The 15,562-nt window shown below is 49.6% G+C and overlaps 1 protein-coding gene across 3 annotated transcripts in view; it reads right to left on the bottom strand.

The window, feature by feature from the left end:
* Positions 1–12,271: 12,271 nt before the first annotated feature.
* Lrrc74a (leucine rich repeat containing 74A) overlaps positions 12,272–15,562 on the bottom strand; it is a 32,915-nt gene continuing 29,624 nt past the window's right edge. For 2 of the 3 annotated variants that reach the window (XM_021179166.1, XM_021179168.1), the window contains exons 12-15: positions 14,341–14,448; positions 13,449–13,531; positions 13,167–13,260; positions 12,278–12,440 (exon numbers count right to left, since the gene is read on the bottom strand). In XM_021179166.1, coding sequence (XP_021034825.1) covers positions 13,194–13,260; positions 13,449–13,531; positions 14,341–14,448 — 258 coding nt within the window. In that variant the 3' untranslated portion in view covers positions 12,278–12,440; positions 13,167–13,193. Of the gene's footprint in view, positions 12,444–13,166; positions 13,261–13,448; positions 13,532–14,340; positions 14,449–15,562 lie in introns of all 3 variants that reach the window. The other variant, XM_021179167.1, reaches the window with a different exon arrangement.

Genomic DNA, 15,562 nt, shown 5'->3' with positions numbered 1-15,562 from the left:
CAAACTTTATATGCCCCAGTACAGGGGAACGCCAGGGCCAAAAAAATGGGAATGGGTGGGTAGGGAAGTGGGGAGGGGGGAGGGTATGGGGGCCTTTTGGGATAGCATTGGAAATGTAATTGAGGAAAATACATAATAAAAAATATTAAAAATTAAAAAAAAAAAGAAAGAAAGCCAGAGTATCAATTCCTTCTGGGCTCGAGAAAAATTTGCATTTGAACAGGGTGGGGATCAACAGCCCACCTTGGGAGGTGCAGAGGGAGGGGAGGAGTCTAAGACCAGGTTCCCAGCCTTCTGGACAGAAGGTGGGTGTTGAAGATTGGGTGGAGCTGCCTGAGGACCTGGCTGCTGTCTGGCTTCTGAGATCCTTCCAGGCTCCAGGCTGGACTGAAGACAGGTCTGGAGCCTGTCTCCACTGCTTTCATCCCAGCACCCGGAGGGTGGGGTCCCTGTCTTCTATGGAATCTGGATCCTTTCCAGGCTTGTCCCCCCCACACCCAGTTCAGGTTCCTGGTACTGATTGACTTTGGACCAGCTATGAATACAGGGGCACACATCTGGAAGGTAGATCCGAGGTGGCTGCCAAAGCTTGAGCAAGGAGGAACAAGGCAAGCAGGCCCCAGCAGCAATTTGGAGGAGTTTCTGAATTACCCACTGGCTGGAAACCAGAGGCCAGAACAGGCCTGGGCGGGCCCTGCTGGCTGGGACTCTAAAGAGTCTCCTGGCTTCAGGCCTCAGCACCACTTCCTCTGTCCTCCCTGTTGAGTCCTCAACAGGCTCTCCTCTGCAGGCTCCTCCAGAGGCACTTGCTGCCAGCTCACGGGGGTTGTCAGTGGTACACTCATCCTACCAACATAGTAGATAGAGGAGGCTTCCCAGGATCCCAGGGCGAGCTGCTGGTCCTCTGCTTCCTTCCTGACTGTACCTACCACCTGTTGAGGTCAGCCCTGGACCCCACCTCTGACATCTGTCAAGTTCAGGAAGAGGCCTGTCAAGTTCACCATTCCCAGAAATGCTGGAGGACCGTGCATGATTGGGACAGTACTAGAGGTGTTGGTTGTCACCATGTCCTCTAATCCGATCTCCAGGCAGACATGTTCATTCCTCCCATCAGGGCTAGGGATTTGGTTCAGTTGGTAGAGCACCTAGCAGGCACAGAACCCTGGGTTAGTGCTCCAGCTCCATATAAACCGAATGTGGTGGCAGGCCCACACGGCAATCCCAGCACTTGGGAGGCATCTCACTATTAAATATATAAAGAGAAATGCACACACATAAAATTAAAAATAAAAATTTTTACAATAATTATCAGCAATATTAGTTGTGACACAGTTGAGACCCCCCTTCATTAGGCGAGGCAGGGGCCGGCATCAGAGGGGCCGGTGTCAGAGGGTGCTGTGAACAGAAGCCATGACCAAGGCAATTCTTATAAGGATGACATTTAATTGGGACTGGCTTACAGGTTCAGAGGTCCAGTCCAGTATCATCAAGGCAGGAGCATGTCAACATCCAGGTAAATGTGAGGCTGGAGGAGCTGAGAGTTCCATCTCTTGTTCTGAAGGCTGCTAGCAGAAAACTGGCTTCTAGGCAGCTAGGATGAGGGTCTTAGAGCCCACAGTGACACACCTACTCTAACAAGACCACACCTCTTAATGGTGCCACGCCCTAGGCCAAGTATATACAAACCATCACTCTGGCTGTCCCCAAACTCACAGAGATCTGCCTGCCTCTGCTCCCAGAGTGCGTGCACCACTACCTCTAGGCTGCTTTAGTTTTTTTTTTTTTTTCTGTGGGTGAAGACTCTTCTTTGAATTTTAGACTGTGTGCTGGGCCTTCCTTTCCTTTAGGCCTTGCCATGTATCTTATGCTAGGGTGAAGAGCAGGGACTAACATCATAGCCCCCTCTGCTAACCACTAAGTAAATCTTCTCTGAGTCATTTGGAAGAGCAAGGGAAATGAGCGTGGTTTATTTTCTGTTGCTGTAACCAAATCATTGAGGCTGGTAATGCACAAAGAAAAGAGGGTTGCCAGGGATGGTGGTGCACACCTGTAATCCCAGCACTTGGGAGGCAGAGGCTGGCGGATCTCTGAGTTTGAGGCCAGCCTGGTCTAGAGAGCAAGTTCCAGGACAGCCAGAGGTACAGGATGAGACCTTGTCTCAAACAAACAATCAAACAAACAATCAATCAAACAATCAATCAATCAAACAAACAAACAAACAAACAAACAAACAAACAAACAAACAGTATTTATCTTTGTGTGTGCGTATGCACCGATGTTTGTGGGTGCTGGCAGAAACCAGCAGAGGCTGTTGGCTTCCCTGGAGCTGGAAATGCAGTCAGTTGAGAGCTGCCCAGTGCTGGGAACTGTACTGTACTGTCCTCTGACGTGACAACTTTCTCTCCCAGTCTTCCTATTGCTACTCCATGTACTACCATGCACAGTTACCATAGTGCCGGTGATCTAACCCAGTGCCCTAAGGCACTGCTCTAAGGCAGGTGCTTTGCTGAGTGAGCTACACCCCAGGTTTTGTTTTGTTTTGTTTTTTGTTTGTTTGTTTGTTTGTTTTTTCGAGACAGGGTTTCTCTGTATAGCCCTGGCTGTCCTGGAACTCACTTTGTAGACCAGGCTGGCCTCGAACTCAGAAATCCACTTGCCTCTGCCTCCCAAGTGCTGGGATTAAAGGCTTGTGCAGCCACGCCCGGCTACACCCCAGGTTTTGCATGTGGATGCTGGAAGCCAATTCTGGGCCCGTTTCAAGATCAGTCAGTGCTCTTAACCTGCGCAGCCTTCTCTTCTGTTCCCTCTTCCACTTTTGAAGGATTAACATTCTGAATTCTCCCCCCACCCCCAACAATTAAAAAAAGGAGTCGCTGCTGTCACATGGCATATTTGGGAAAGGCATTTGGAGGCTGTTAACCTTCAGCTTGAAATTATAGGAAGGTGGAAGATCTAGTGTGAGGCGGGAGGCAGGATACAGAAGCCCTTAGGCCCTTTCAAAAGATGGGTTGGTATGGGGGAAGGGACAGCATCCCACACTTGTTTGTGGTGTGCCTACCATTAGCTGCTCCACAGACAGAAAGAGAGGGAGGTTGGCAAGATGTCCTCTCCCTAGAGAGAAACAAGGTCTCCCAGCCCCTGTCTTGGCACTGCAGGATCAGGAGGCAGGCAGTCTGCCTTAGGAAGGGTGGACCACTGTCCCAGCTCCCTTTCCTACTCCTTGCCGGGAAACAAAGAGGAGCTGATGGGATATGGAATTCTCAGTATAGCAAGGGTGTGTGTGTGTGTGTTCCCGAAGAAGCCCCTTCCAAGGCCTCAGGATTTGATGTTCATTACACTGTCAGCGTTTGCAATTTCTCACTGGTTACAACCCAACCTCCTCCTCCAACTCTAAAGAAGTCAATGTCGTGACTACTTTCTCTTCCTCCATTCCTTCCTTCCTTCCTTCCTTCCTTCCTTCCTTCCTTCCTTCCTTCCTTCCTTCCTTCCTTCCTTCCCTCCCTCTCCCCTCCTCTCCCCCTCTTCCCCCTCCCTCTCCTCTCCCCTCTCCTCCTCTCTGTCTCTGTCTGTCTGTCTGTCTGTCTGTCTGTCTGTCTGTCTGTCTGTCTGTCTGTCTGTCTCTGATAGCAAATAGGAATCTAATTTTCCTGATCCATTACGGGTCTGGTTTTCCTGCTTCCAATTACCTGGTTTCATCGAACTGGTTTAAACGGCCCAGATGGGAGGGCTTGTAAGTTTGGAGCGCCACCTGCTGGGCAAAGTATGGCTTGGAGAGGCAGCATCTCAGCAGGACGCTCAGGGATGCCCCCTGAAGGCAAGTTCCCCTGGGCTTCAGGCTCTGACAGGCTCCTGCTTGAGTATGCAACACAAGGCAAATTCAGACATGCGCATGCCTGTGCGTCTCACTTAACCTGCACTAACTCCGGCGGATCTAGTGCAATTCTCATTGACCCTACTCACCCTGGAGCAGACCTGCACCAGACCTCCAATGGTTTAAGGGCTGAGTCCTCCACAGGACTGCTACTTAAGGTGCTGGCCGCACCTTAGGATGTCTGACTGACCATATAAAGATTTGAGGGTCCTGTTTCCCCTCCCTGGATGTGCTACGGCAACAGTTTATTTCCTCATAAAGGCTACAGGCTTGAGGAAGTGACTTGTTGGGTAAATATGCTTGTCACCCAAGCCTGGAAACCTGGATTTGGATCCTGGAAGCGCATGCAAAAGGCAGATAGGAGAGTCTGGATCTGTAATTGTACCCTTCTCAGGGTAAGCTGGGAAGAAATGGGAAGCTTGCCCGCCAGTTCACCAGAAGTACTCAGCCAACAGGAAGGAGTCTATACCAAACGTGGTGGGCGTTGAGGACCCGCACTTGAGGGCTTCTTCTGACCTCTACATGCACACAAGCACATTGTTAAAATGCACATACCCAGAAAAACACACACACTCACATATATACATCATACACACACAACACTCACACATAAACACACACATACTCACAAACACACACACACACACACACACACACACACACACACACACCACCTAAATTAAAAAAAATAAACCAGACTCATAAAGGCGACACACCAGGGTAGCCAAGTGAAGGTGGGCTTAGAAGAGCAAGATCCGAGGGCTGACGCTTGGCTCCCTCCCCGTGGAGTCTGGATACCTCCCCCCTCTGCAATGACTTGTTCACCACCAGGAACTTCAAGAGCCAGGGAGTTATAAAGTTCGTGATTAACTGAAGGAGGCCAGAGGATTAAACTCTACCTCCAGCACCCCCGGGAAGGAGGTGTCTGAGTCTGGACTGGAAGGCCTTTCTGGAGATCAGCTCCCATCCCAAAGCCATCTGAGGGCTGAAGGAAGCATCCATTAGCATAACAAAGGATTTCTTCTCAGGAAATTCCAAGGCTTTTGACATTCTTGCCCAAGAACTGGGGAAAAGACTAACTTATTATTTTAAAGCTGCAGAATGAGGGGTTTCTCTGTATCCTGGCCTGGCCCCAATCTGTCAATTTTCCTTTTCTTTGTCTTTTTTTTTTTTTTAAATTGTATTTGCACACATTTTTATAAGTAGGAATGTTGTGTCCCAGGCATCTTGAACTCATAGCAGCCAGCCAGTTACCCTGGCATCTTCAAGCACTTTCAAAAGTCATGGCAAGTCAAAGCCCACCCCCCCCCCAAAAAAAAATCCCCCTGCCAGGCATTGTGGCTCAAGCCCATAAACCTAATCCTCAGGAGGCTGACAGGAAGATTGCAGAACATTTGAGGCCAGTATGAGGAGAGAGAGAGAGAGACAAACACACACACAGACAGACAGAAGAAGAGAGGACCCTGTGAGCCTGTGAGCCTCACACTGTTCTTCTCCCCTGTGGGGCATGCTGGGCTGGAAGCCAGCTCCCAGCTGCCCTGCCTTCCTCTCCCGCTGGAATGTGATGCAGGCTTCCTGAGAGAACCTCCCCTCACTTGGGTTCAAGGATCCTGGTTAGGAGCCAGGGTCTTAGGACACAGGCTAGCTTTGCCAGCCATTGTTTTCTTTTGTTTAAAACTAACACAGATCCCAAGAACCCGAACTTGGCAGGGCAGGCTTGGTCTCCTGAGGACACGAGAGCTGCCACCAGAACTGAGTTTACAGGCCATGGCCTGTGTGAACACTCTCATCCGTTCCTGACCAGCATTGGGACCACACCAGCTCCAATGAACCGCTGGGCTGTGGTGCTTGCTTGCTGGGATGGAAGCTCCAGCATTTAGAGCCTGTGCCTTCCGAGGGGCTTACGGAGGGGATTGGCTTGGTCCAGATGTGCTAATGTCCTGCTCTGTTGGTCTATAAGCCAGCACTGCTCCATCATGTGACCTAGTTCTGCAGTTCCCACCTCTTGTTTCTCAAGGCATGGCTTCTCTGTGTAGCCCTGGCTGTCCTGGAACTCACTCTGTAGACCAGGCTGGCCTCGAACTCAGAAATCCGCCTGCCTCCGCCTCCCAAGTGCTGGGATTAAAGGCGTGCACCACCACGCCCGGCTCCACCTCTTGTTTCTCAAGGCATGGCTTCTCTGTGTAATAGCCCTGGCTGTCTTGGAATTCCCTTTGCAGACTCAGGCTAGCCTTGAACTCACAGAGATCCACCTGCCTCTGCCTCCTGAGTGCCAGGATTAAGAATGATCTCTGTCATTCTTCAATCATGGGCTGTTTGCACACTAGTGTTAAGCCAAAGGCCTGAGGTTGAAACTCCTCCTCCACATTTTTAAGACTCAGTATTTGGGTGTGTTGAGATGGCCCTGACTGTGTCCTCTGGGTCCTATAGCTTCCAGTACTCTCTGTCAGGACTGGAACACCACTGTCATGAGGCTGGGAGAAGAGGTAACTCTATAGGCAGCAAGGATGGAGGGCCCTGCTAAGTTATAAGCTACTCACAGGCCTGGAAACGAGAAAGGGTTTCATATATATTATTTCATGCTCTATTCACAGGGCTCTCTGTTTATTATCATCCCCATTTATAGATGAGGAAGTGGAAGCCAGAAACATGGAACCCACTGCTCAAGGTCATAGAGATGATGACTGATAAAGCAAGGTAGACTTCAAACTGAGAATTGCAAAATTTCAGATTTGACATGTGTTGATGGCAATATAGCTCTAACACACAGAGGTTACTGTGTGTTAGAAAGTAAAGGTTACCATTTTACTTTCCCCACTGGGGTAGCTGAGTTCTATGAGGGGGGAGGCCGGGGTGGGGATTGGCAGGACTCACTAAGGATTTGGCCAGGGCAGTGTATGGAGTGCTAAGCGCTGAGTATTTGGTGAGGTTGCCTTTGTCTCTCTCTCCCTCTCTCATACACAAGCCGTTTCAGCCTTAACGGTGTAATTTCCCAGTTTGATGTCTGCAGAGTGTTTACCCTGCCCCCTGGTGGTAAAAAGATGCAAGGCAGCCTCAGGGGGAAAGGGAAAGGGCATGGCTCTTTGTGACTCCAGAGATCGTGGGCACGATGCTGAACTCTTATTCATTGAGAAATTAACAGTTCTCATTCTGTAGGAGTCCATGATTCTCTAAAGAATGATACCCCAGATTCAACTAGTATGTAAATGCAAAGAGTGTTTTATTCTGCAGAAGCCCAGCCTGCTGGGGTCTCCCATTACCAGAATAGAGAGACACCCCAAGTGAGCTTGCAGGCCTGATTTAAAGTACACTAGGGAATTCTGGGGTAGGTGACCTCTATGTTAATCTGTTGGGTCCATCTCTATGGACATTCCATTACTGGGGGTATGGGGGGCTGGAAACTTGCTGGGGAGGTCTGGAAACTGTTACTGAGGAAGTCTGGAAACTATTGCTGATCCCATTGTCCTTGCCTCAGGCCAGGTGGCGGGGCAGCTTCTGAGGCCTGGACTTGCCTGGGATTGCCCAGTTCTTGGAGACAGAGATTTAGGCCTAGTCTCCTTAACTGCCAATTTGAAGCCTGGCATGCAATCAGCCTAGCCGTCTCAATTGTACAGTTCTGGGAGGATGCAGAGCTGGTTCTCAAAGCCCAGTTGGCGTATGGAAGGATGGGTAAACAGGCTGCCTTTTCCTAGGCTGCTAGGCTGTCTCTCACCAGGATGGCCTCTGCTACTCCTGCAGACTCCTCCTGTTTACACGCAGCTGCGGTAGACTTGCCGCTGCTCCTCCCACCTCCAGGCTTCTGCAGGCTTGCTCGGTGGGCTCGGCTTGCCAGTGCTCCTGCAGATCTGCCCAGTGGTGCTCTCTGTTGCCTAATTGGGGTGGGGGGGGGCTAGATGGGGAACCGGCTGTAGAACGGCTCAGGTGCCCGCTTTTCTTCCTTTACAGAAGTGCTCGGTAGTTCTTAGCAACCCCGATGGACGACGAGAACATGGAGCCTCTGAGGGGTCTGCGCAGGTTTGGGCTGCTGGATCCCTGGGGCTGATCAAGCTGCGTTCCAGGGACAGACAGTCATGACGTCGAAGGACATGCAAAGATTCCAAGTTTAGGGAGTTCTCTCTCAAGAGCTCAGTGAAGGTGAGGACTTTTGGAGCTGACCTGACATCTAGTGGCTACAAGTGGGAATGACTCCACCTCTGGGAATTGCTAAAAGCAGTTTGGGAGGCCTCATGGGGTACTGGGTTTGGTCATCTGTCTCTCAGTTACTTAGGGTGGTGTATCAATGTCAAAAAGTGACTTAGAGGAGTGGAGGTGGGGACAGTCGTAGATTTTGGGCTCTCTAGAAACTCTACCGTTCCCAGAAATCAGCCTGAAAGAAAATCAAGTTTGTCATAACCATTGCTTCTTTTACAATTTTACGCCAAGATGAAGAGAAAGAAACAGGAGGTTTTCAATTATGCATAACCATTATGATTTTCTCCCCCCCCTACACATTTGGATGTTCTTTCCAGCCACACAATCCTCAGGGCTCCCCTAGGCCCCACGAGTTATGTGTGGTCTGTAACCACTTAAGTTTGCAAGTCGTGAAAGATTTAAAAGACCCCTGACTTCAAATGCCACGCCTTTGAGGAGACAGTCCCAACGGCCACAGAACACCCTGATGTATCCTCGGCTTTGCCTTTTCCCACCATCCTAACCGAGACCTGTGGGCATACAATTTTTGCAATCTACTTTTTTTTTTTTTTTTTTGTTTTTAGAGACAGGGTTTCTCTGTGTAGCCCTGGCTGTCCTGGAACTCACTCTGTAGCCCAGGCTAGCCTCGAACTCAGAAATCCACCCGCCTCTGCCTCCCGAGTGCTGGAATTAAAGGCGTGCGCCACCACCGCCCAGCTATGCAACCTACTTTTAAGAAGGGTTCATCCTCTCTTCTAGCCCACCACCCAGCAGAGGTCGTGGAAGAGATAGGTCATTAGGATAGGGGGAAGTGGAGCTGTTCAGCAATAGTTCTTTGGGTCAGGGGTGAGCTTGATCTTTTTGGGCAGCAGTTCAGTCCTGCAGCAAACATCAAATGTGATTCAGCAGCTGCAGACCAGTCCTCTAGGCAGGCAGACCCCAGGCAGGAACTGGCAGCTACAGTCTAGTTCTTTCAGCAAGCAGACACCAGGCAGCTGTAGTTCAATCCTGAAGAATCAGTCAGGCTCGCCAACCAGCCTAAGGGGGAGGCCTCGGAGTGGCAAACTGCCTCAGAAACCTCATGAGTAGTTCTTTGGAGAGTTTCTCAAAAAGGCGGGCGTTACCACAAGTTGAACTCAACAAGGCTGTGTAAGGTGAACCAATACATCTATGCCATTATTGAAGAATATTGAGGAGGAGCAAGCCCAACCAATGTTCAATGCTCGTCTCCCACTGTCTGTGGGGTCATATTTATATTCCTCCATCCTGGGTCCTCTCACATGTTTGCTATATCCAAACATCTTTTCATTTGAGTCTGCTTCAGGAAAACATTCTTTCCTGTGTCTGATCCAGCAAAACATCTCTCATCTGTGTCTTCAGGAAAACATCCTTTCATGTGTTTGTTTTAGCAAGACATCCTTTTACCTGTGCGCTCCAGCAAAACATCATCTGACATAACTAACTTTCCAAAGAACTAGAAGTTTCCACTTCAGTGACCCTGAGCTCTTATCATCACCCAAGCTAATGGAAACTCAACTTCAGCTGAGGGTCGAGCCATCTGTGGCACTGACCTGTCGATCATCTCCCCACCTGATTATCATGTGCAGAGACATGCACCGTCTGCCATGGTTGCTCCATAGTGGTAACTGGTGATGCTATACTTGCCATCCCTCACCATGCCACAAGCCTGGCAGACCCACCAGACCCATATGTGCTCACGGCTCTTTCTTCTCTTCTTTTCGCTAAACATTTTTTTTTTTTTAAGATTTATTTATTTATTATATGTAAGTACACTGTAGCTGTCTTCAGACACTCCAGAAGAGGGCGCCAGATCTCGTTGCGGATGGTTGTGAGCCACCATGTGGTTGCTGGGATTTGAACTCTGGATCTTCGGAAGAGCAGTCGGGTGCTCTTACCCACTGAGCCATCTCTCTAGCCCCTCGCTAAACATCTTTTGAAAAATTTATTTTATTTATATGAGTACATTGTTGCTGTTTTCAGACACAACAGAAGAGGGCATCAGATCCTATTTTAGATGGTTGTGAGCCACCATGTGGTTACTGGGAATTGAACTCAGGACCTTTGGAAGAACAGTCAGTGCTCTTAACCACCAAGCCGTCTGTCCAGCCCAACCTTTGCTAAACTCTCGCAGTCTTTCTTTCTCATCTCTTCTTTCTCTCCCCACGTTTTTTTGTTCATGTATGTGAGTGCAGGTGTGTGCATGCCACAATACTCCTAACTCCTGGGTCATCTCTCTGACCCCTTTTGTTTTTTGAGACTAGCCTAGGCTAGTAGGCTATGTAGGCTAAGCTAACCTCAGACTTATGGTAATAGACTTGTCTGTCTTGGCTTCCAGAGAGTTGCGATGGCTGGCATAAGTGGCCTAGCTTTATCTGCCTCAGTTCTCAAGACTTTGACATTTTTATATTAGTGTGTGTGTGTGTGTGTGTGTGTGTGTGTGTGTGTGTGTGTGTGCCACAGCAATGCATATGCATGTGAGAGGTCCTCACTACTTTTTCCCTCCCATCACTGGTTCCAGGATTGACTTCAGGTTTAGCTAAGGAACAAATTGAGAAGTTTCATCTTCGCTGTTCCATTAGCCAGATGAGACCACTGAGGCTCTGAGGTCACATGACCAAACTGTGCTGTGACAAGGTTTTACAATGCCCATGACAGCTGCTTTTGTGCCTTAACCTGGTTCCTGTAGGCTCTTTTCTTTCTGTCTGACAATCCTACATTCCTGGCTAATCCTCGTGGCTATAAATGAGACCACCTAGACTTTGTCCCCTTGATGATCACCAGACCCAGATGTAACTTTAATTTTTTTCAAAATATATTTTTAAAATATTTATTTATTTACTTTATGTATATGAGTACACTATAGCTGTACAGATGGTTGTGAGCCTTCATGTGGTTGTTGAATTTAGGATCTGGGCTCGCTCCGGTCAGTCCCACTTGGTCAGTCCCTGCTCCCTCCGGCCCAAAGACTTATTTATTATTATAAATAAGTACTTTGCAGCTGTCTTCAGATGCATTAGAAGAGGGCATCAGATCTCATTATGGGTGGTTATGAGCCACCATGTGGTTGCTGGGATTTGAACTCAGGACCTTCGGAAGAGCAGTCAGTGCTCTTACCCACTGAGCCATCTCTCCAGCCCCTCAAAATCTATTTTTTTTTTTTTTTTTTTTTTTTTTTTGGTTTTTCGAGACAGGGTTTCTCTGTATAGCCCGGGCTGTCCTGGAACTCACTTTGTAGACCAGGCTGGCCTCGAACTCAGAAATCCGCCTGCCTCTGCCTCCCGAGTGCTGGGATTAAAGGCGTGCGCCACCACGCCCGGCTTCAAAATCTATTTTTAATGGTGGTTCTTAAAGCCTTCCTTTTAGTCCACCACTCACCAGAGGTAGTGGGAAAGTAAGGATACAGGGGAGGTGGCCCTGCTTAGAAGGTTCTTTGGAGCAAATTCCATCTGGGTTGTCAGGAAATCAGCAGTTCAGTTCCCAGGTCAGAAGCAGCAGCTTGATCCACTGGCAAACACTTCATGGCTATGCCAGAAGTCAGTCGGTATAGCAATCACAAATCAGCAGTGGTGGCAGAGACAGCCAGGCCTTAGGAGCAGTCAGCAGGAGGGACCAGTGCCAATAGGAACACCAGGAAAAGTTCTAGGCTGTGCCTCTCTCAGAGGCAAGCATCACACAGCTAGATCTATAAGCAAGCCTAGCCCAGCCTCTTCCACCAACTGTTAAGTCCTATTTATACTCCCTCCAAACATCGTGTGTTCTCCATGGGTCTTGCCTCAGCACGTGAGTCTGTCTCAGATGACATCACTTTGTCAATCAGCCCAAGTCCGCAGAAGTGGCAAGAAACTGCAACACATCACCAGAAGTTTTTTGGTACATTTCTCTCTATGGAGTCCCGACAAATGCAGCTCAACTACACAATGTAAGGTGGACTAATACCTATATGTCTTTAGCAGAGAATCCTTCGTCACGTGTCCTTTCACATGCTTGCTTTGGCAGAACATCCTTTCTCCTGTGTCTGCTTCAGCTAAATGTTCCTTCACGAGGCTGCCTTAGTCTTTCACCTGTGTCCACTTCAGTGAAATGTTCCTTCATGTGTTTGCCCCACCAAACACCATCCAACACAACCTACTTTCCAAGGAACCCTTAAGTTCTCTCGTCACCCGGAGTGTTCCCCCCACTGAAGAGAACAACCTCGGCAGCACAGAGATGCCCAGAATCAAGCCAGATTTTATTTTCTCACACTTAGGTCTGGTCATGGCATCTTTCCTTTTGGCCTTTGGTTTGGTCTCCTCATAGCCACACAACTTGCCAGAACTTCTTTGATTGGCACTTCGATTCAGACCTGACCGGCTGTTGTGACTTCCAGGCTTTTAAAAAACTGCTTTGAAAGTAAGCAAATAGGATGAGAGCTGGGCTGGGGAGACGAGGTATCTGCCATGCAAGCTGGAGGGCCTGAGTTTGCATCCCTGATACCCACAGACAAGTCAGTGTAGTGGAGCGCTATTGCTAGAGCTGGGGTGGGAAGCTTGCTGGCCATCCTGTCTAGCCAATTGGTGAGTACATATTTGCGCACACTTACACACACAGAGACACACACAGAGACATAGTCATACACACAGACACACACATAGACACGGACACACACACAAAGACACAGACACACACAGAGAGACACACATAGGGACACACAGACACACAGAGACACACAGAGAAACAGATGCACACACAGACACACACACAGATAGATAGACACACACAGACACAGACATACACACACAGACACAGACACACACACAGACACACATACACACACAGACACAGACACACACATAGACACACAGAGACACAGACACATACACACAACCCAAAAGGCCAGTGGGATGGCTCAGCAGCTAACAGCACTAGCCGGAAGCCAGACAACCTGAATTTGAACCCCAGAATCCTTGTCATGGGAGTGGTGACCCTACAAGTTTTCCTCAACCTCTCTAATGGAAATGTGGCATGTGTGTCTACCCATCTGACCAGACCCTAGTGGAAGCAGTGTCAAGTGATGGCCCCCCTCTGGGCCCCCCATCTGACCTCCCTGAGTACTTCCTGTTCTTACCTCGGAGTCCTGAACATTGTCCCCTTGTCACGTGGACTGGAGTTCCTCAGGCTTGGGTTCCACTGTCTTGCTCAAATCTTCCTTTTCAAGTGAACTAAGGATAAGAGGGAAGGTGAGCTTTGGTGCCTGACCGACCGTGGGATCTGAGATGACACATCTGACAGACTCTCACGGAACACAGATGGCTCCAGGACCAGTGCTCCAGGACCAGTGTGCATTCCGCTAGGGTCCGTTGGCAAGCAGGGGTGGGGCTGGGGAGGAGGGGCTGAGGGCCTTGCTCACCTGAAGTTCACCACACCCTTCTTCTCATCCAGCTTCTTTATCAGCTCCCTCACCTGGTACCGGTTGATGGGGATATTGCTTTGCTGAGAGGGGAGATGGAGATGTAATGAGTTTTGGAGCCCTTTGTTCCTTCGCACCCAGTGACCCACACAATGCCTCCCTCCTCTTGGGACCACTGGTGGCAGTTGAGGGCTCAGAGGGGGCTACCCCTATCACAGGGAGGTACAGGACACAGCCGTTTTCTATGGCATCCCCCTGCCTTCAGAGGACCTCAGCTTCTGGGGAGAGGCGAGGGCTACTGAGCAGATGCAATGAGTGGCCTGCTGAGGTGGTCTAGAACTGTACTCTTCATGACGTGGAGGGTGTTTGTGCTCCCAGTGACCTGGTCCCAGCTAGCCCTCTTGCTCTATGGGCCTGGGAACTAAGCGATCATCCCTGCTCAGCCTCCCCCGCCCCCCAGCATTCTTCCAGGGTGCTGTCAAAGTGATCCCTTCATGAATACATTTCAGGGGACCTCCAGTGTCTCCATTCTAGTCACTAGATTGGTAAGAGGGAATGTGGAGGGTTAGGTAGGCTGGTAGGGCTAAAGGCAGAATGTGGGTGCTACAGGGTGTCTTTTCTCTCAGTCTCTTTTTATCTTCCTAGGAGCCAAATGCAATGGGGGAAAGACCTCTGAGATATACGTGTGCATCTGGGGTGAGGGGTAGCACTGAGTCACATGACAGAGCTCTGAGAAGGGAGTTGAGGGGGGCGTGTTGAGTTTCCCTCTGAGTTTAGGTGAACGAGGGCAGTGTCTTCAACCAACCCTAGAGAGTACTATGAAATAATGCAAGCATGCGCCTGCCTGTCCACCCTCCACCTCACACGTCCCAGAGTCTGGGGCCCAGCACACCTGGATCATGGCTTTCCGGAAGTCCCCCACAGGCATTGTCATCAATCCTGTAGGATTCAAACTCCTGAAGAACTCCACCACTGAGATCTTCTTTTGTTCCGTATAGCTCTGAGGGAAGTGGGAGACACGAGGAGCAAGAGGTTGGTTTTATTACAGAAATCACACCTCACGCTCATTCCCCAAAGGATGACCCATACTTCTGAGCCCAAAAAATGCCTGGAGAATGGGAGGCAGCAGGTCCGGCTTGTGGCATCCGCTTTAGCTATTGCTTTAGAGCAGTACCAAGTGCAGGCAGCAGACTGAATGATGGTTCCGGTGTCTGTCCAGTTCCCGGCAACCTCGCCCCAACCCAACGGAGGCTCTCCTCATCCCATCTGTTCCCTGACTTTACAGAGGGACATCAACCAAAGCTGCTAGGTTGCCCCAGTATCACCGGAGTATGGATGGTGACCAGATCTAGGTCTGTGATTCATCTTTGAAATGGCCTCTGTAAGCACTCTCGCAGTTGGTGCTCTGGGGTGGGGGGAGGCTTCTTCCAGCGGAGAGATCACGTGATTGAACCACAGTCTTGCAGCATGATTGCTTGGACAGGCTCTAGGTGCTCCCAGGATTCTCACAGTTCCCCACAGACGTCCAAAGGGAGAAGTGCTTTGCTTGGAAACTTAACAGTAGCATTTTTATTTACATCCTCGTGTGTCCGAAGGGTCACCCATTAGTTCTCATGGATGCGCATCACTTCTATGGCTCAACAGTTCCTGTGGCTTCCTGTGCCATACGGGATCAACGCCCCCACCCCCAGCTCGGGGGTCTGGGATTTGCAGATACCACATCTGGCCCAGGCTTTCTCCACAGCTTTGCCTTTCAGGCTTCTTTGTAAGTCTAGGGTCCCAGGGCTCCTCAGCTGGACTTCCACCCCACCCCAGATTCCCTGAAGGCTGTTTACACTCATCCCTGCTCTGACGGTAGAAACCATCTTGCTAGAACCATCTTCAACACTCTGTGGTCACTCTAGTCCTTCCGATTCTTCTGGGTTCCTTCCGCAAGTCCCACCTCTGCCAGGAAATCCTCCCTTTCTCCTTGCTCATCCTGTGGTGTCCTTGTAATTCGGATTCTGATGAAGCTTATGGCCGTTGTTGCTTTTATAATATTTTCTTCTGGTCACTACTGAATCTGTCCCATCTTTCCAGCCACACGGTTGCCTCTTCTTCTTTTTTTTTTTTTT

The sequence above is a fragment of the Mus caroli genome, chromosome 12 (genome assembly GCF_900094665.2).
Source record: "Mus caroli chromosome 12, CAROLI_EIJ_v1.1, whole genome shotgun sequence".
In the NCBI taxonomy this organism is placed as follows: domain Eukaryota; kingdom Metazoa; phylum Chordata; class Mammalia; order Rodentia; family Muridae; genus Mus; species Mus caroli.
This window is presented reverse-complemented; position numbering and strand designations above follow the sequence as displayed.